Raw genomic sequence first — 19,613 nt, 5'->3', positions numbered from 1 at the left:
CCTATTTTCTATTTTCATGGTGACTTTCTATTTTCAATATTGGTAAAAAAAAATATTAAAAGTTTGATTCAAGTACTCTAAAAAAACATTGTTACCAAGTGCTAATAGCTCAATTGGTAAAGATTTTTGACAAAATGTTAGAGGTCACTGGTTCGAATAGCGTTTGAAACTAAAAACTGAAGAAATTTATGGGTTTCGACCAAAAACCTCTTAATTATTAAAAAAAAAAGACCAAAATTGAAGAGAGATTAAAATAACCGTAATCGAATCAAGGTCAATCAAAATGAAATTTATTTTCAGAAAAAAATACCAACTTCAGTGTAATCAAATTAAATAAACTAAATCTATCAAATTTAAATGTTTTAATGTGTGTGTATTTAAATAAATAAATATATATGTAATCATTATTTTAATAATTATTGAATTAAATGGTATTAACAATCATATTTTATACGTATAACATGCATAAAACGAGTCTAAAAATAATTGATGCAAAAAATATTTACATATGATATTCAAACTGTTGCAGAGTAATGTACAAAACAAAAATAAAAAATAAATAAACCAACTAATTTCATAAGAAAAACTAATTAAATGGGTTTTTACTTAACAGCGTGACGAAATCAGAAAACGGGACATCCATGCATCATAACGCCTTTAGCGGTAGGACAAGATGCGAGGCTACAGTTTGTGCTATCATCAGCGTTTCCCCACCACAACAATCCAATTCCTTTGCGTCCTAGCGATAGGAATATCAGTATTGTCATAAACGCAGTTCCCGCGTCTAAACCGCCAGACAAAACGTAGTTATACTTTGTCCACCACTCTCTCTTGTACTTAAACAAAAAGTGTCCGAACACAAATGCCACAATGCACCAACTCGTAAAGTTAACCGCCATCGCGGGTGGCATCATCGAGGTTGCTCCTAAAATGACCGGGAAATGGATCTTCGAGATCCATTTATGAGCTGGAAACGCTTTGGTCGCTAGCCAGACCAAGAAAGGAGCAATTGCACCTACGAGGAAGAACCAGTTTATGGCTGAGTATGCTCCTAAGTCACCGAACATTCTACGAGGTCCTACAAGTCCCCAAATCACAGAAGCATCGAAGAAGACACGGTCCATCGGACATGTCCATTCGCTATCTGGAGGAAGCATAGATTTGTCACATAGATGAGGAATGTCTACCATTAACCACCAAGCAGTTCCTGTGTACACTACCACTGCCACAAGCGTCCCAACCACCTGAAAATATTGTGTTAATTAGTATATAATTTAGATTGCGCGTTTAACAATTTAATTAACTATGGTTTAAGATGCAATAACCTGTGCCATGAACATGCTTCTAGGAGGGATCTTCATGTAGAGACCGAGTTTGAAGTCTTGGATAAATGTTAGAGCCTGAGTCATGCTGATGTATCCATACACTTTGAAGCACATGTTTGCAACCGGACGTTCTGGATAGATATATCCAATTACATATTCCGTAATGACGTTTAAACCCGGTTCCTAAAGAAATATGATAAGCCTTGTTAAAATAAAGTTGTCACTTACCAAAGCAAAAAGAGTTGTACCCTCTAAAAATATAATCATCAGTAACAATGAATGAGACATTGATGAATGTATTATGATCTATACAATAATTACATTTTGTGAATTGTTTTCATGATTTTGTTATAAATAGTTACGTTTCCTACACAATGCAAAAGAGCCTTTGTTAAGCTCTAAATTGCTTCTTTACTTTCATGTAGTTTAAGGAAGTACCTGATTAGTGGTGGCTGCGATAACACCGATTAGCGGAGTGAAGACGACAGCAATGGCGCAAGCTAGCAACACTCCCCACCAAGGTAGTTGCACGGTTGCATTGTAGTAGAAAGAGACGAACATGATGAGCGCAATGTTAAGTACGAGGATCACATAGAACCACCACATTGGAACTTCCCTATAATTTTTCTTCATGATTCTCGTGTGTAAATCCATTTTCTTGTTCCTTTGAAAGGCACCTCTTGTTTGTCTCCATAAGTCCCTGGAATGTATAAACAACATTACAAGAAAATTAGTTAGATTATTACTATTATCGAAGACTAGTCTCGGACAGCTTAGTTAGTTTAGCTAAAAAGATAAGTATAATGTAGTTGTTAGGAATTGATTGAGTTACAAATTACCTTCCGTTGAAGAGTAAAACGTGGACAACAGTTGCGGACAAAGTAGCAAACCCAAGACCATATGTAACAGCAAAGAAAGTGCTCATATTAATAGGACCAGTCTTTGCATAGACTTCGCGGTCGAGATGAAACTTGTTATCGATGATGCTTAAAACATCATAGGACGAGCCATTTCCCATGAAAAGCCCACTTGAAAAGATAGGATATGTTTTGGCCTTGTAAAGATTTAGCCAATAGCAAATCGGAGTGGCGACATACATGATCGCCGCAAAACCAATCGTTACATTGATGGTAGCGAATAAAGGACTGGCGAGTGGGCTACCCAAGTAAGAGCTAATGGTAGCCCAGTCAATACCAATTGCGCCAATACCAAGACCTTGTTCACCTGAACCGAGCTGGTGGACCAAAACGGATTTGGGACTAAACCAACAGACCCATGAGATGGAAGTTATCATGGTGAATAGATAACCCGGGAGAATGTAATATGCGAAACTGGTCACAAGGACAATGAGGAAGAACTGGATTCGGGTCATGCCTCCCTTTTTCTTCTTTTCTTTCTCGTGCAAGGCACTGAAATGATTAGTGAATTAAGTAAGTAGTTGAAGACTAGCTAATCATATAAAGATTTTTTTATTTATATAAAAATGTAAAATAAATAAAGAGTATTACCTGAAGAGAGACACTTGAACTAGATTGCTTGGCCACCACATTTCACCAGGCTCAACAAGGTGTTTACGGAATAGACCAGCCCACCCAAATCCGAGAAACTACGAGAAGATTCAATGTGTAAAAAAAGAAGAAAATGTTCACCAAATGTCCAAAAATATTGCCTCAGAACAATACAAGTAATCACGTTTTAGACCAATCATAACAAACTTAGCCAAAAACTATCCTTTACATGAGACAAAAGTTGAGTTTAATTAGTAACTTAAGAGCTTATAAATAAAGATATATTTCTTAGTTTTGTTATGGTTAAAGTAAATCTCTAAGTACTATCTAATTATCGATCAATATTCCGTCATCTAGGTTCTACCTATCCACTAAAGTATAAAATTCATGCTAAACCGAAATAAAAACAAAAACATACAAATCTCAAACAAATCTTTTTATGGTTATAATAATTAGGTCACAGAATATGTACCTGCGTAGTGATCATAAGGAGAAAAGCAGGTAGAAACGGAAGAGATCTCTTATAATAAAGTTTGATTGCACTAAGTATATGAGTAGCATAAACCGTTCCAGCTCCGGAATTAGCAAAGATGGTGATCAAAACATGTTCCTTGACATTAAAGGGACCTGGATTCATACTAAACTCCCACTTTGATCCTTCAAAGAACATCCTTGTCGGAAGCACTCTAGCCATCAGGTGACCAAGCGGCACCACAGCGATCTGAGCCGAGATTCCGGTAATGGTCAAAGGCATCTGCCTGTACCAGAAGAACTGGTTTACGAACGAGAGGATGATACACGCACCAAGACCTAGAGTCCACATTCTAAAAGTGAGAACCGGCAACGTAGGATCATCTGTTTTTGGAACGGTTAGCTCAACCTCATCGACCACGCTCCGTTCTAGCTCATCAACCTGATCTCTCTCTATCTCCATAGCTCTCCTCGAGTCTTCTACAATCTCGGCCATTGAGAAGATCCGAGAAATGTTTAAGTTTTTTTTTTGTGTGAGGGCTGTGTGGTGAATCTTTTATAGGGTTAAAGGGGTGAAAAACAAAAAGATTTAGATTCAGTAAAGATTCTCGTTATTGAATCTATCCATTAATCTCATCTGTATCCTTAAAAATCAGTGATAATTTTGATAACAAGACTCCTATTATCTAGAGAAGATTTAAAATACTTACGAAAATGTGGATAAATATCGTTTTTGAAACAAATCAAACGAAAAATATGCTTTCTCTAGAATCGTAAAGTTGAACCAATCAAACTGTGTTTTGCCTCAAGATTTTGTTTGTTAAGACTTCAAAATTAATTTAAAAAATATATCTACAGTTTTACAAACCCCAATCTACCAATCAGTCAAATATTTTTGGTCAAAACCAATCAGTCAAAATATGTTTTGTAGTAGAGAATCAAGCTATGATTTAAGTAGTCCTGCTGAGTTCCTAAAGGCAAAATGTTAACTCATTATTTACAAACATAATTGTAAAAAAGAAAAAAAAAAGAACAACAATCAAAGTATTTTAGACATCAAATTATCAAAGGCTAAAAACCCAATTTTAGGGCCTGACATCCAAATATGGGCTTTGCATGTATTTGTCAATTAGGCCCGTCTTTAATTTCCAAAGACATTTGTGAATATAATCCAATATGAGCCTTTGCCCCAAAAAAAAAAAAATCCAATATGAGCCAAAATTTTACTAATAGAAAAAAAAAACCTGATAAATTTGATATTTATTTAATTTAATGATTGATAACAAAACATATCTACAACAATTTAATTTCACAATGAAACGTTCTTAAAATAAAATAAAATCATCCAAAAGATTCTAAAAACAGATGTAATCCCCACAAACCACAGACACAAAAATTAACCAACCAAAAAGTACAAACATTGACTTTTTCTTTTCTTCTTTTACTTTTGCTTTTTTATTTTTTTGTTTTCTGATATTTTTGTGGTACGGTAAAAAAACTGATGTGAAGTAGTCCCACATATAATTGTAGTGGGACGTACAGAGATGATCAAAGACAAGACAGTTGTTGGCTTTGCGAGCGATAATAGTTAGTGAGTGAGTGAGTGATGTTGAGATATGTAATGTAAGGCCAGCTGCTGAAACGTGCCCACACGGTCACCAGTTGTGGTCCTTTCCCTGCAGCCCTGCATTATATTTATTCACATTGATTCACAAATACCCCAAAATGGGTTTTTAATTCTTAGGACCAATGTTACAGCCCATTACAGATGTGACCACTTCTTCTCTCTTTTTTTTTTTTTTTTTTCTTTTCTTTTTTCTAAAACATGATCATAAAGAATGTTTGTTTACATTTACTATATGAATTGTTTTTGGCCAATGTGTCAATTAAAAATCTATAGATTAGATGGGTTTAAACAGAATGTTTCTTTCATATCATAGATGAAATCTTCTTTTGTTCTTCTCATTTATCTGTCGACTAAACTATATATCCAAGCTTTTAATTTAATTTTTGGAAGCATTTTGTATAGAGTTATGTATTTGTCGCTTTACAGGTGGAATTAATCATTTGATGGCTATTTGTCATTGACGACGATTCTTGTGTTTATTCATCATCATTATCATCTCTAATTTGGATAATATTATGGATCCCTCTACATTACATATATATATATATTGAGTGGTTGTGTTGGTTCAACTTAAATGTAAATTTACATTAAAAAGCTTAATACAACAAACTTGTGATGTTCCTGCAAAATTAATCTGTAACAATTTTTTTGTTCTTACATAAAAAAAAAAGATCGTTATGTTCGTGCAAAGACCAAAGTAGGCATGTTGGTTGGTTCGAGTAGAATCACAAATAAGGGAAGGCACAAATTCCAAAGAACAAAGTACAAAATAGATGTGTTTCTTGAGTTCTTAAGTCGAGGTATGTTGTAATTTAAAAAACCTAGCTAGCTACTACCATCATCGCAAGTCCTCATAACATCCCGTGGTCCTTCCGCGTACCTTTTTTACACTGCTCATGCATGGACCAAACCCTAGCTAGCTAGCTGTCTGGCTCTTCTTCTTTTGTTCTCCATTTAATTTCCTTAATTGTAACAACTGTCTTGAGTTTGTTTGTCCAGTTGTCTTGGATTTTGAGTCATGTCTCTTAACAGCTTGAATTTGAACCTAACTTCCATCAACTGTCCCACTCTTTTATATTTTGATTGATGTCTTAAAATTTCAAGTTCTTACTGTAACCTTCCGCCGTATACAATGTTGATCACTGAAACGTACTAACAGAAGCGGTTAATTAGGGTTGGATTGCACGATCATTCCAAACAAGAAAATAAAAACACTCTTATATATAGTTTGAGTTTTAGTTCAATAGAGATATCAATCAATCTTACTATAGTTTATTACATAAAAAAGTCTTAATGTTTGTTTAGGTCTTACATGGAACTAATTTGTCAATTTATCTAAATTATATTTCTGGATTTATTAAGCTCGGCACTGATAGTGACTAATCTGTTTAAACGCTAATCATCTCGAAGGAGACGGGTCAAACTATAACACCTTGTTATTTTGGAATTTGATAGTTACTGTTTTTCTTATAACACAATCTACACGGTCATCAACTCCATTGTTCATTGCTACTAGTATTCATATTGACTTGGTATAGATATATATATATATATTTATCTAAGAGTGACTTTGATTCTGGTGAAATGATAGATAAGATTAATTATAAGTACGAGATTGTCATACATCTACTCAAAGCAACAGTGGTCCTCGGATTCATCAGTATCACACGTAGTAAACCCATCAAGTATGACCTTAATGACTATGATGACATCATTCAATGTGCCACTAAATCTCCCATGATTAAAATAATCTCACTGAATATCAAAAATAAATAAAGGAAGAGGGAGACTCTCCGATGTCGTTGACCTAAGTTTACGACTACGTGGCTCGTTCTCTGTTCAACGTTACAAGAATTGTGAAGAAACCGAACCATATTGTAAAATACTAATTGCAACCGCACAGAGCGATTTTATCCGTAACCTTCTTTCTTTTATGAAATAAAGAATCAGTATTATTACATATACATTTCTTTCAATCCTATAATCTAAAATTGAACAAATAAAAGATATATATACCTATCATATATTTTAATATATATATATATATATACGTATATAAAATGATAGAAGAGCTGATATAATATTGTATATACTTTACATATATATGTCGCAGACCCACAAACACTGTTAATGTGCCTTTATGAGGTCAGCGTTTGTATGATAGGTTTTTTTCTGAAGTTTTTGTCTCCATTCAAAATAAGGCACTAGTTTACAAATAGCTAGACATCCAAATTTAGAACCATATATATATATATATATATATAATATCTTGTAAGATTTTAGTTTAATTTATGTTGGTCTTGTAAATTCGTTTTGGTTTATTAAATTACTCTGTTATTTTTTATGGTTTAATCCATTACAAAAGATCATCTCCCATGTTTAGGTTTACGTGGTTATACATGTATGTTCTATATGAGTTAGATTAGATACATCCAAATCAAAAAGTAAAATTACAAATTAATAATTCTACTGTGGTTTCAATTATTCTTGAGAATACGCTAAACGTTTTGAGTGAGACATATTCAACTTGGATCATCAACTTTATTGAGAAACGATTATATAGTATTAGAAAGAACTATACAAATGCCCATAATAGCCACACACCACAATTACAGGTTAGTATCTAGTTATAGTATTAACGACCACACCTAATCATACATGCGCGTATAAGGTAAGGTAAGGTATACATAGCACAATCACATCACATGATGCGTCTCGAACTTTGGGACGTTCCATCAGAAAGGGAATTAGCCTTTATCTCCTGACCCACTCGCCGAATCACATTAATCCTTCATATTATAAACTTGTCAATGTATTCATTTAGAAATATTTATCAAATACTTGAAAATAAAATAAATTCATTAATATATGTATACAAAACTATTATTATTTATGTACAATCTATGCAAAGCGACATTTAATAAATGAAAACAACAATCCAAATTAAACGATATTTATTTCAGAATGGTTTGTTTGGTATAACTATCAATCTATATAGATCAATAGAGAAACCATACTTTATAATAAGAAACCGGTGTATGGTTTATCATCCTCTTTGACTTATTCATACCACAACTTCAACTATATATATATCATAATGTAGATGTGTGGCATAACTATCTTCAACATAGAAACTAGTGAAGCTCCATGTTCAATCTCCCAAACTCCAAAGTCAACTTTGACTAAATATTTTCATCACAATACACCGACACCTATATACGCGTATGTACAAAGTTCATACGTATCTTCCATCGTTATTCACAAAATGGCTAGATACTACGCTCCAATATTGTATGATATAGTGGGTCCAAAAGTATATATCGTCTCAGTCCGTACAAGAGAAGCTTAGGTGCTATAGCTTTATGAGTCGAACATCGCAAGTGAACACGTCTGTAGTTTTTTAACCACGTCGGGAAGAGACAACACAACACGTATGCACCTACGTAATATATATAGAAATTTGCTCTTTTAAGTTTGTTAACTTGTAATTATACACTAATTATGCTGTGTAAGCGGATGATGATCACCACCATTAGGATGTGTATGAAAGAATAAAATTATAAAAATATGTATTCGTAATTCAAATATTTTTCTGATATATGTATATACATCGAAGCTTTGGTTATACAATATGAATAGCTCATGCGTAAGTTAACAGATTAACCAATCTTCCGGGTAAGGGTCGCATTTTAACATGACATGCAAATTTTTATCAAAACTATTGTCTTTATGAAGTGTTGTTTACTTTAATATGAGTATTATATAATCGACACTAAGATAATCCGCTGTTAATTATTTTTTTAGATAATTTAGAATATTCTTTTTCTTTCAGTCTACAAGAATATTCCATATGATTATGAAATATTCTAATTAATGCGGTGGCGAGATTATTAAGCATTACATTACTATTTTATTAGTTTTGTTAATAATGTCGGCAGAGCGAATTAAGGTTAATCACCCCTTTACTATAGTCATTTCGTTTAAAAACATTTTTATACGCTAATTTATACTCACAGCACAACTCATGTCTAATGTCATAATCTTGATCATGCTAGACTACTTTTTCATAACACGTGTTTAGTCATAATTTTTAACTCTTAGCTAAAGTTATTACAAACACTAAACAATTAGTATATGATTGTATGAATGAATACAAATTGGAAACTTCAATGAAACAATCTCTATGATATCTTTGAGATTTATTCGACGTTGATAAATCATAAGCTAATTTTTATTGTTCTAACTTCTAAAGAAACAAACAAAAGAAAATTAAATCAATTAGAAAAGTGACAGGACACTATAATGAGATAATAATGAAGCTGGTAAGGTTAGGAGAATCTGGTTGAGTTTGACGAACATGAAGGAAAGAATTATCAACGTTTCAACAACCAAAGCAATGAAGTGGCCATTCTATGAACCGTATCTTTTTTGAAAATATATTTCTCTAACTCGATACACCAATATGCAAATATAATAGTATAGTCTATAGTGAATAATCCTGTAACAATAAATATAAAATATATAAGATGGGTGGTCGTACGTGCGCTTTAAACTGTTGTATCTGATAGATAGCTTACCTAGTTGGCAAGCCACATCAGCACATTATAGATGCTACATATTACTAAATTAGCAAGGGTTCATTTTTTTACTTGGACACAAACAGTTCATCTTTTTACTTGGACAAAGAACTCTTATTATAAGTTGTCTTACAAAGGAGATAAGGTTTAGAAATGAATTTCTAGATACGGTAGGATAAAAATTTGATGGCTATCAATAAGCCAACATGTTTCTTTTCGTTTAATAAACCAAGTTTTAAATGATTTCAATATATATAGAGTTGTGTTATATCTGTGTTACAAGAGACAAAACTAAACTTGAGAATGAAAAAATGGTACCTGACAGTAACAAACAGTGATGACCGCTTTATCCGTTGTTATTATTCAAAGCTTATATACATATAACTAAGTCAATCTCATCATGGTATAAATTTCGATGGAGATATGAAGAAATTGTTCAAAGTGTATATTCCTACGTATAATATTTTTTTTCTTTTTCTTTTGAAAATAATTGTTAGGTTTTAGACAAATCTAATATCTAATATATAATTCCTTAAGAGAGTCTCGGGTCTCGGTCCTCTCGGATGGGTCTTGGTCCACTCGGATGAAGATGAAAATAGTATGAGGAGCAAACCAACTTGCCCATAGTGTGTATTAATTATAATATAATGATGCATGTATAATAACATCATTATTATCAAGAAAAATCTTGAAGATCTTTGGTTTAACCGATATAATAAGTAACACAATACAATTAAGAGTCGAGAAATTAAAAAAGATTAGGAAAAAAAATGTGATGTAAATGGGACAACAGATATTCTCTTTACAATACAAGCCTGCATGAATCCAGGTAATCTTGCCTTTGCAACTCTAAAGGCAGTGTATTATTTTCATCATTACATTAATTAATTAAAAATTATTGCTTTTGTTAATGTCTACTTGTGAATTTTTGCTTCAACAGGAAGACATACTTAGCTCAGCCATGACGGTCTTTAATTAGTAGTACTAGTAATTAATATATTTTTAAAAAAAGTTCAGATATATAGTACAACTCGATTTAATCTTTGTCGGTTTTAGTTTATATACATATATGGTACATTTATATGATTATACAAGCCTCATCACTCTCTTGATTAATTTTTTCTTGTATCCATTTCTCTAAATCGATCGTTACCATGAATGATTTATCCAACCTTGAAAGCAAAATTATCCTTATTTTGAATCTAAAATCTCTATAAGATGATCAACTTAGAGAGTAGTAACAACTGCCAAAACAAATCACAGAGCACTATATATATAAGAGTTGTAAGAAAGGAACTCTAGTTTGTATGTATTGGTAAGAACGAAACGAATAATTAAGGTATCGAAACAACTGGAAAATTAAGTAGTTAATATGACAGATATACTAATTGAGATTAAAACGATTTTTAGAACTTAATTAGAAGAATCAAATTCGATCAAAGGCAAAGCGAATGGGGAACATGCCGCGTAGTCATCATGCAGATATGTGGGGCTCCAACAAAGCATGTACCACAAATATACTTTTAAAAGAAAAATTTACAATTTCTCTTTTTCTTTAAGATGTCTACGCATAACGAATATATAACATTATTGTTATATATAAAAAACATTATTGATACTTAGTAAATAATCAGATGATGAAGAGAGAGAGAGAGAGATTGATTGATGTATTTAAGAATCTATTTTGATGAATGATGATGATGAGTATCCACCACGACGGTCCTTTGCTAGTTACCATTGAAAGATCTTTCAAAAAATCCGAATGTTGATTAAAGTCTTAATATTACAGTTTCGTTACAATCCATAAGCTTTTCTAGGCATGAACAAAAAAAACCGTACTCGAACAAAAAAACCGGTTCGAGTAGGATACTGGTATATTATAATTTTGAATTAATTAATTAGTTTTATACTTAAATATTTTAAATAATCAAAATATCTAAATTTTATTTATTATATATGTCAAAATATAGTTAAAATTATTTATTTTTTTTGGTAGTAAATAATTCTAAAATTTGTAATCCAAGCTGAAGCAAATCTGATAATATCCAAACCAAAGTAAGAATTTAAAATTATCTAATAGATTCCAGGTCTAAGCATTTCCTTAAAACATAACCTTCCAAATCCATTTTTTAGATTTCTTCCTCATCCAAAAGATATATTTCTAGAAATGTGTTAAGGTGGATAGAGTAGTAAAGTAAAACAAAAGAGAAATACTGACAATAGAAAAATGGAAACAAATATACTAATTAAAAGATTTTTGTAATTAATTGTTACTACTACAAGACAGAACACATGGAGAGATTTTACTAACAATCATTAATATTACCAGAGCATTCTAGGAAAGATATATTTGGTCGTGCTCGTGTGATTTAATAGATTTATTACCGAATTAATCATTATTAAGATTAACACAAAAACACAAAAAAAGAATTGCAATAAAGACAGAGAGGTTAAATAAGGCACATCAAACGGTCACAGACACACACACACACAAAAAGATTCGTCTCTAAAATCTCTCAATTTCATCTCTTCTTCCCTTCGGACAACACAAATCCTTTCTTCTTCATCTTCTTCCTCATTGTCTCTTTCTTCACAGATTTCAATTAAAAAAAAAGAAAAAAACTTTGATCCTTCTTCTCTCTCTTTTTTATTTTATTTTTATTTTTAATTAAAGTTCTCTCTTTTACTTTATTTGTTTTTAATTCTCTCTGGGCTTTGGTTACTATACTCCTGCTACTTCATTGGGATGTGTTTGTTCCATTTTCGAAGAAACCTTGTGAAGACGAACAAACCCATGTACGAAATTTTAAATCTTTGTTATTGAATTGATGATGCTCGTGCTTACGCTTGCGGATTTGTTACTTAGGATCTAAAAATGAGATCTTTCACTTTGTTTTGCTAATTCAGCTTCTCTGTGTGCTTGAAACCATTTTGTTTTCTCTCTCTTTTGATTGGGTTGTTTTTGGTTTCGTTGCTTACACATTGATCGACCCACATAAGTTGTTTGTGGGAATGCCTCTGAGAGAGAACGATAGAGATAAAAGACTAGATTCAATGGGTTTTGGATTGAGATTGATGTTCAACTCTTTTTTATTTTATTTTTTATTTGTGTGAACTCTTTGTTTATTTTCTCGAACTCTGTGATTGCTTAATTTATAATCTTCTGACGAATTTTTTAATTTTTAATATTATTTCTAAACTTTTATATATATAGTTTGCCTTGTAGGTTGCTTGTTTGGAAGCAAAACTGGCAGTTGGGGAAGTTCCTCTTTTGAGAGAAAAGCATTCTTCTTTAAGCTGGGTTTCATGGATTGAACTTCCCTCAAGGAATAATGGATTACTTGTCTCAAGAGGAAGATTTGCAATTCTTCGATGCCAACGAGGAGATGATGCCATCAACTCCAAGTGGTTTTGGTTTTGATGTATGGAATGAGTCACCTGGAAGTGTGGTGGAGAGGCGGAGGAAGTTCTTGGAGTGGATGGGAGTTGAGCAAGATCGTGTTCAGTCCAAGGATTCGGTCTCTGTAGCTAATGTGGAGTCTAGTTTTGATGGAGCTCAAGAGAATTCTGGTGAAGAAGCTGAGGAGAGATCTGGTGGTTTAAGCAGTTCTTCTAGTGGAGTTTCATTGTCTGGTTCAAGTGTGGATGTTTCCGAAGAATTGTCTTTGAGAGTAGACAAAAATGTGGGTGGATGTGATGTAACGAGGAGGCAAAGCTCTTCAATGGCATCATGTTCTAATTCCAGGTATTGTCAAGTGAAGGAAACAGAGAAGCAGAGGAAGAAAGGATGGTTGACGAGGCTGTGGTCTATGGGGTGTACGGCGGATACAAAGGTTGAATCTGGTGGTAGAATCAGAGCTTCTTCTAGTTTTGGTGATGTGATTTCAAGAGTTAAGGTTAAGCATTGTAAGAAACAGGCAAAGGAGCTTTCAGCTCTTTATCAGAGTCAAGACATTCAAGCTCATGATGGTGCCATCTTGGCTATGAAATTTAGCGGAGATGGGAAGTTTCTTGCAAGTTCTGGTGAAGATGGGATTGTGCGTGTGTGGAAAGTCCTGGAAGATAAGAGATCTAGACTACGAAGGGACTGCCTGAACGAGTTAGACCCTTCGTGTATGTACTTTGAGGTAAACGATCTTTCCCAGTTGAAACCAGTTTTAGTGGATGAGGAAAAATCAAAGAAGGATTCAGAAAGTTTCAGGAAAACATCTAATTCAGCCTGCGTTGTCTTCCCTCCTAAAGTTTTCCGGATAATGGAAAAACCGTTATATGAATTCCGTGGGCACACGGGTGAAGTCTTGGACATCTCATGGTCAAAAGATAATGTAAGCTTCCAGAATCTTTTACACTTTCTTATTATTTTGCAACCATTGCTTAAATGGAAGTTTAAGAAACTGAGGCATTTGTTATGTAATTTCTTGCTGTAGTATCTTCTCTCGGCTTCGATGGATAAAACTGTTCGGTTATGGAAAGTCGGTAGCAATGATTGTCTTGGAGTGTTCCCTCACAATAGTTATGGTATGCTTCTTCCTCCTCTTGGTGATTACATTAGGAAAAAAATCTCAGTTACTTCATAGATCTGACATTATCTATCACTGGTAACTTTCTTTTTTTGCAGTAACCTCTATTCAGTTCAACCCCGTAAACGAGAATTACTTCATGAGTGGTTCAATTGATGGAAAAGTTCGAATCTGGAACATTTCTGGTCGCAACGTTATTGATTGGGCCGATCTCAAAGACATTATATCCGCAGTGTGTTATCGTCCAGATGGACAGGGAGGAATTATCGGTTGTCTGACCGGAAGTTGCAGATTCTTTAACATGTCTGGAGAATATTTAGAACTGGAATCTCAGATACATTTGCATAACAAAAAGAAGTCTTCCAACAAACGGATAACTGGATTTCAGGTAATGTCTCCTTCCCCTGGCCTTGATACTAAGTTTATTTCTTTTGACATTGTGAGACGTTACCTAATGGATATGCATCTTTTTCTTTTTTTACAGTTCTTACCACAAGAGCCAAGCAAAGTTCTGGTTGTTTCCGCGGATTCCAAAGTCAGAATTCTCCAAGGCAACAATGTCGTCAGAAAATACAAAGGTATGTTCTTCTTATGTTACCCGCAACGTTCATTTTTTTTTTTCATATCTCTATGATTGATTCTCAACTAAGATCATCTCTGCTTCTTTTTTTTTGTTCGCTAGGCGTTAGGAAGACAAGAAGCCTCACATCAGCGTCTCTCACATCTGATGGAAAGCATATTGTTTCAGCTTGTGAGGACTCTAAAGTATATATATGGAGTAACGATGAGGAATCAGATTGTGCTTCCCAAACCAAAAAGATTCGATCTTTTGAACGTTTCTCTGCCAATGCATCCGTTGCAGCTACCTGGTGCGGCTTCTCAGATCATAGCACAACTCTCCCGTTTTCTTCACCCTCTTGTTTATCTCTCAACGAAGGATTTGTCCCCGGATCAATATCCAAAGGAAGCGCGACATGGCCAGAGGAAAACCTACCAGAAAATCCTCTATCTACATCCGCCATGAATGCATCTCATTACAAGTTTCTCAAATCCTCTTACCAGAGAGCATCTAGCTCTCTGTCATGGGGTATGGTCATAGTCACAGGCGGTTGGGATGGACAGATCAGAACATTTCAGAACTATGGGTTGCCTGTGACTACTTGCAAAAAATCGGTTTCGTTTTCCTAACTTTGGAAAAAACAATCAGATGCCATTGTTCCTTTCTTGATAGGCACAAGCACATGGTTCTGGCAGATCTTGAAGCTATGGTGGGTCCAAAACCAGATCCACTCTTAGATCTCTGGAGATATCAATTAGTCAAAAAGTGATTCATAAAATGTGCTACTTCCTCTCTCAAGATTATGCTCCTGTAGAAATCTTTCAAGAAGTGGTCAGTGGGAGATTTTCAATCGGTTGATGTAGACGCAGGGGATGATAAGGAACAGATGTTTCTGTTTTTGGCAATTAGTGGCGGTTGGAGATGGTTTTATAGACAGTACGGATTTGTCTGAAAGAATTGACAGGCGAGTGTAGTAGGGTCCAAAGAAGAGGCAAGTGATCATGGAAAGTAGTGGTTGAAGGAGAAAGATGTTGACGTTACTTCCCCAAGAAAGATCTTCCAATGGCTTCTCCTAAGATCCTTTTCTTTAATTAGGATTTTGATTTTGATCAGTTTCTAACTTAGTGATCATTGATTCGTTGATTCTGTGTACTGTATAATTTGATTTTCTAACGTGTAGATGAGTTCATCATAGCTTTTTCTTAGATTTGATTTCCGCTTATTAAAAGAGACAAATCAATAGATTGTAAGAAAGACTCTCCTCCACCTTAGAGAGAGGCTCCGGGACATTGTAGCTGTATATATTTGTATACAGTAAAACTTGTTTTAACCGTACATATATACTGTTAAACCAAAGAAGAAAAAAACAACTAGAGATTGTAGTTTAACGTAGCTCGTGAATAGTGAAGGCGTCTTTGGGAACAAAATGCTTAAACTTGACTTCCCATGCTATAAAGAAGAGAAAAAAGAGAGCTGTACATAGACTCTGGAAACAAAGTCTAAAATATAACAAGGAACATGACAAACGTTGTCAGCCCAAACCACAAAAATACAAAAAGATCTTCCCAATCGTCAAAAAAGTCCCATCTTCTCAGGGCTTGTTGACGTGCTTCCACGATGAGAGCTTGTTGACGTGCTTCCGCAAGAGTGAGAGGCTTCAACAAGTTAAGATGGTATCTCAACTCTTGCCCCAAGCCACCAACAAAACGAGCCACAGTCTCTTGGTCCGTCTCGTTCATATCAACACGCGTCGATAGCGAGAAAAACTCGGTGTAATAGTCTTCTGCTGAACGAGATCCTTGTTTCAACATCTGTAAGCCTTTGATAATCTCTTGCTCGTAGTTGAATGGTAAGAACGTTTTGCGCATCTTCTTCTTCAACTTATCCCACGACAAGATTTTAGGTTTCTCCAAACTTGCCCGCGTCCTTTTTAGTTGCGACCACCAAGCTGCGGCTGTGCCTCGGAATCTCATCGCAACCATGGGAACACATGAATCCAAAGGTACACGTTTGAGCTCGAGAGCCTCTTCGACTGTGACCATCCACTGGCGAAGCTCTTCAGCCGATTGCTTACCATGAAATTCTGGAATATCACAATGGTCCGTGATAATGATAGGGTTTTGGTTATTTTCTTGTGGCTGGACTTTGATGTTATCCTTCTGCTTTAGGGCGAGAGCTTGCACTATCATCGTCAACTGGTTGATCTGTTCTTGTACACGTGTGAGTGTCTGTTCAATATCTGTCGGAGCCGGAGGAGCCACGGTCAAGGTACGTACGTACGTGATAACTAGTAAAGGAACAAAAAACTATATATATGGCTCTAAATCTAGGGTTTTAATTAACCTTAGAACTCTAGAAGGATCCAATAAACTTTGGAAACAAAAATCTTACTAATGATAATTTAAGGTATATACAAAATATATACAAAGTGTTAATAACAATAATATATAACCTTAAATTTGTAAAATATATTTTTATTAAGAAGCAAGATATCTTTTACTAGCTACATAACAAAAAAATAATATTGTGAACATATATATAATTTATTTTTTACACAAAAATATATTTTAGTTTACACAAAACTTTTTTTTTCTTGTGAACCGGAACTTTACTGATGAACTTGGTTTACACACCAAAATAGATTACAAAGCCCAAAACAAGGAAACTCAAGCTGACAGACGAAGTCAAAATTTTCCGAAGTCAAAGCCGATGGAAATCATGAATTTCCTGGAGTCAAACCTTTATCGAAGAAAAACATAAAAAAAAACATAAAAAATTAAATACAAGAGAGAAAAACTCAAACCTAAAAGAAAAAAGGACGAACCCTTATACGTAGATATTTTTCCTTTAAAAATATTTAGTTTTTATTCATTTTATTATTTTTGAATATAACTGTATTTAGCATGGTAAATCATACATAGCTAGAAGTCAACAACAATAATGTTAGTAGTTTAGTTATAAAAGGTTTAGGTGTTTAACTAGCCCAAATAATAATCGGCCCAATGGGCTAAATAGTTTAATATGACCTGTTCATTGCCACGTCATAGGCATGATCCATAACGAATTGATAAAACTCTACGGTTGTCCGAGTTCGAACAAAAATAAAAATCTGAAAAAACATCCGATCCCCCAATGGCTTCGCTTCCTGTTCAGTTCACCAGGAATAATCTATCTTCGCCGTGTTTCTCCGTAAAACTCCGCCGTGAGCCGAGATCTTTAGTCACAACTGTACATTGCTCCGGTAAAAAAAGTCATCTTTTTTCGTTTCTCTGCTTTTATTGTTTCTTCTACTTCTTCTTGGTTTTGCGATTCAAGCAGATACAACACTGTAGCTGAGTTTACTAATTGTAGCTCAAAACTCTAATCAAACCCAAAAATTTGATTTTTATTTATTTTGTTTGCATTATGCTCTCTCTCAGCTGGAGAAAACAGAGGAGAGAATGGTATCAAGAAGAGTTTATTGTCGATAAAGGAGCTTGGATGTATCGCTTGCGCTGCTCTTTGTGCTTGTACTATTACTATGGCTTCTCCTGTCATTGCTGCTAACCAGGTATGTCCACATTATATATGTCCCTTTTTCTCTAGTCTCTTCTCTAGGTTCTTGTTGTGTGTGTACTTAGGAACTTACTTGCTCACTTATAGCTATAGCCTTAGTCTGAATTGATCCGTCTCTTTGTGTTACGAATGTGTAATTATGCACTGAAACAAAGTTCTGAAGCTAATGGATTGGTTTAAGACGGTTTAAGGATAGAGATGTTTTTAAGGATTTCAAGAACTAAATCACTGATGAAGAATGTTTTTTTTTTGTTTTTTCAGAGACTTCCTCCGCTTTCAACAGAACCAGATCGGTGTGAGAAAGCATTTGTTGGTAATACGATTGGTCAAGCAAATGGTGTTTATGACAAACCGTTAGATCTTAGGTTCTGTGACTACACAAATGATCAAACTAACCTCAAAGGCAAGACTCTCTCTGCAGCCTTGATGGTAGGTGCCAAGTTTGATGGTGCAGACATGACTGAAGTTGTTATGTCAAAAGCTTATGCCGTTGAAGCAAGCTTTAAAGGTATATATATATATATCTATCTATCTACAACATTCTTTGTACACTTAAAACTTGGAGAAGCATGTGGTAATGCTTAATATTGATCCTTTTGCAGGGGTGAATTTCTCGAATGCTGTTATCGATCGGGTTAATTTTGGGAAATCGAATCTGAAAGGTGCGGTGTTCAGGAACACTGTGTTATCCGGTTCGACATTCGAAGAGGCGAATCTAGAGGATGTGGTCTTTGAGGACACTATCATTGGTTACATAGACCTTCAGAAAATATGTAGGAATGAGACAATAAACGAAGAAGGAAGACTTGTGTTGGGTTGCAGATAGAGAGAAGAGAGAAAATATCTGATTTGAATGTTTATTATAAATGTAAGGATTGAGAGATTTGACACAAAAGATTTGTATGAAACAAAGTGAGCCAAGGCTGAAGGATATAGGATTCTGAGAGAGTTATGAGATTGTTGTATCATCCAATTCTTGTAAATTCTGTAACCAAAACATATAAAGCATTTTCTCTGTTTTTCAATACCAAGTGTTATATGTGTAAATTATAGATATGTTCTGCAAAACATGTATGAGTTACAAAGTTCACAACCAAATTCAAGTGTTGTGTGCTCATGGACATACTAACTAAATTGAATAAATATGTAATTGTTAGTTGGAAAGCAAGAAGCGCATCTGGTGTAGTGGTATCATAGTACCCTCCCACGGTACTGACCAGGGTTCGATTCCCTGGATGCGCAATTTGTTTATATATTTTTCTTGGTGAATATACAGAGAGTTACAATCTTTTTTCATTCTTTTGATTACAGTCCAGCTGTTAAATTTTTTTATATTCTATATATATATGTTTTGAGATTGAAATGATGAACCTGTATATGTAACATAGTAATAGATTATTAAATTCTGATTTTTGGATTACATATGATTATTAGCTGCGTATAATTAAAAACAACCATAACACGATCTTTA

General features: G+C 34.2%; 3 protein-coding genes and 1 non-coding gene across 5 annotated transcripts; 3 read left to right on the top strand and 1 right to left on the bottom strand.

The window, feature by feature from the left end:
- Nucleotides 1-574: 574 nt before the first annotated feature.
- On the bottom strand, nt 575-4,083 carry LOC17875622 (oligopeptide transporter 9). The gene is made up of 6 exons (XM_006281820.2): nt 3,306-4,083; nt 2,834-2,931; nt 2,165-2,734; nt 1,764-2,025; nt 1,326-1,508; nt 575-1,244 (listed from the first exon to the last, which is right to left on the bottom strand). The coding sequence occupies exons 1-6, from the start codon at nt 3,798-3,800 to the stop codon at nt 624-626; spliced, it is 2,229 nt and encodes a 742-aa protein (XP_006281882.1). The 5' UTR covers nt 3,801-4,083; the 3' UTR covers nt 575-623.
- An 8,065-nt stretch (nt 4,084-12,148) lies between these two features.
- LOC17877300 (WD repeat-containing protein 44) lies at nt 12,149-15,922 on the top strand. The gene is made up of 6 exons (XM_006280087.2): nt 12,149-12,304; nt 12,723-13,833; nt 13,936-14,026; nt 14,127-14,416; nt 14,513-14,606; nt 14,711-15,922. Exons 2-6 carry the CDS (start codon nt 12,841-12,843, stop codon nt 15,214-15,216), a joined length of 1,974 nt encoding a protein of 657 aa, XP_006280149.1. The 5' UTR covers nt 12,149-12,304; nt 12,723-12,840; the 3' UTR covers nt 15,217-15,922.
- A 1,752-nt stretch (nt 15,923-17,674) lies between these two features.
- On the top strand, nt 17,675-19,167 carry LOC17875209 (thylakoid lumenal 17.4 kDa protein, chloroplastic). Of its 2 annotated transcripts, XM_023783172.1 has the most exons (5): nt 17,675-17,828; nt 18,007-18,137; nt 18,404-18,455; nt 18,564-18,650; nt 18,745-19,167. In XM_023783172.1, exons 1-5 carry the CDS (start codon nt 17,720-17,722, stop codon nt 18,966-18,968), a joined length of 603 nt encoding a protein of 200 aa, XP_023638940.1. In that variant the 5' UTR covers nt 17,675-17,719; the 3' UTR covers nt 18,969-19,167. The 2 variants fall into 2 exon arrangements, with proteins under 2 accessions (XP_023638940.1, XP_006281021.1); XM_006280959.2 differs by having other exon boundaries at nt 18,404-18,650.
- Nucleotides 19,168-19,313: 146 nt separating this feature from the next.
- Nucleotides 19,314-19,384, top strand: TRNAG-CCC. The gene has a single exon. It is a non-coding gene; the product is annotated as a tRNA-Gly (tRNA).
- The last annotated feature ends 229 nt before the right edge of the window (nt 19,385-19,613 follow it).

Source organism: Capsella rubella, unplaced genomic scaffold (assembly GCF_000375325.1).
Source record: "Capsella rubella cultivar Monte Gargano unplaced genomic scaffold, Caprub1_0 scaffold_8, whole genome shotgun sequence".
Lineage (NCBI taxonomy): Eukaryota > Viridiplantae > Streptophyta > Magnoliopsida > Brassicales > Brassicaceae > Capsella > Capsella rubella.
This window is presented reverse-complemented; position numbering and strand designations above follow the sequence as displayed.

Excerpts from the sequence above, each read along its gene's own strand:
- LOC17877300 (XM_006280087.2), top strand. The coding sequence starts at position 12,841 with ATGGATTACTTGTCTCAAGAGGAAGATTTGCAATTCTTCGATGCCAAC. Across the intron at positions 14,027-14,126 it reads GTTCCCTCACAATAGTTATG|TAACCTCTATTCAGTTCAAC; the intron begins GTATGCTTCTTC and ends CTTTTTTTGCAG. Across the intron at positions 14,607-14,710 it reads TGTCGTCAGAAAATACAAAG|GCGTTAGGAAGACAAGAAGC; the intron begins GTATGTTCTTCT and ends TTTGTTCGCTAG.
- LOC17875622 (XM_006281820.2), bottom strand. The coding sequence starts at position 3,800 with ATGGCCGAGATTGTAGAAGACTCGAGGAGAGCTATGGAGATAGAGAGA. Across the intron at positions 2,735-2,833 it reads GTTCAAGTGTCTCTCTTCAG|TGCCTTGCACGAGAAAGAAA; the intron begins GTAATACTCTTT and ends TAATCATTTCAG. Across the intron at positions 2,026-2,164 it reads GTTTTACTCTTCAACGGAAG|GGACTTATGGAGACAAACAA; the intron begins GTAATTTGTAAC and ends TATACATTCCAG.
- LOC17875209 (XM_006280959.2), top strand. The coding sequence starts at position 17,720 with ATGGCTTCGCTTCCTGTTCAGTTCACCAGGAATAATCTATCTTCGCCG. Across the intron at positions 17,829-18,006 it reads CACAACTGTACATTGCTCCG|CTGGAGAAAACAGAGGAGAG; the intron begins GTAAAAAAAGTC and ends GCTCTCTCTCAG. Across the intron at positions 18,138-18,403 it reads CTGTCATTGCTGCTAACCAG|AGACTTCCTCCGCTTTCAAC; the intron begins GTATGTCCACAT and ends TTGTTTTTTCAG.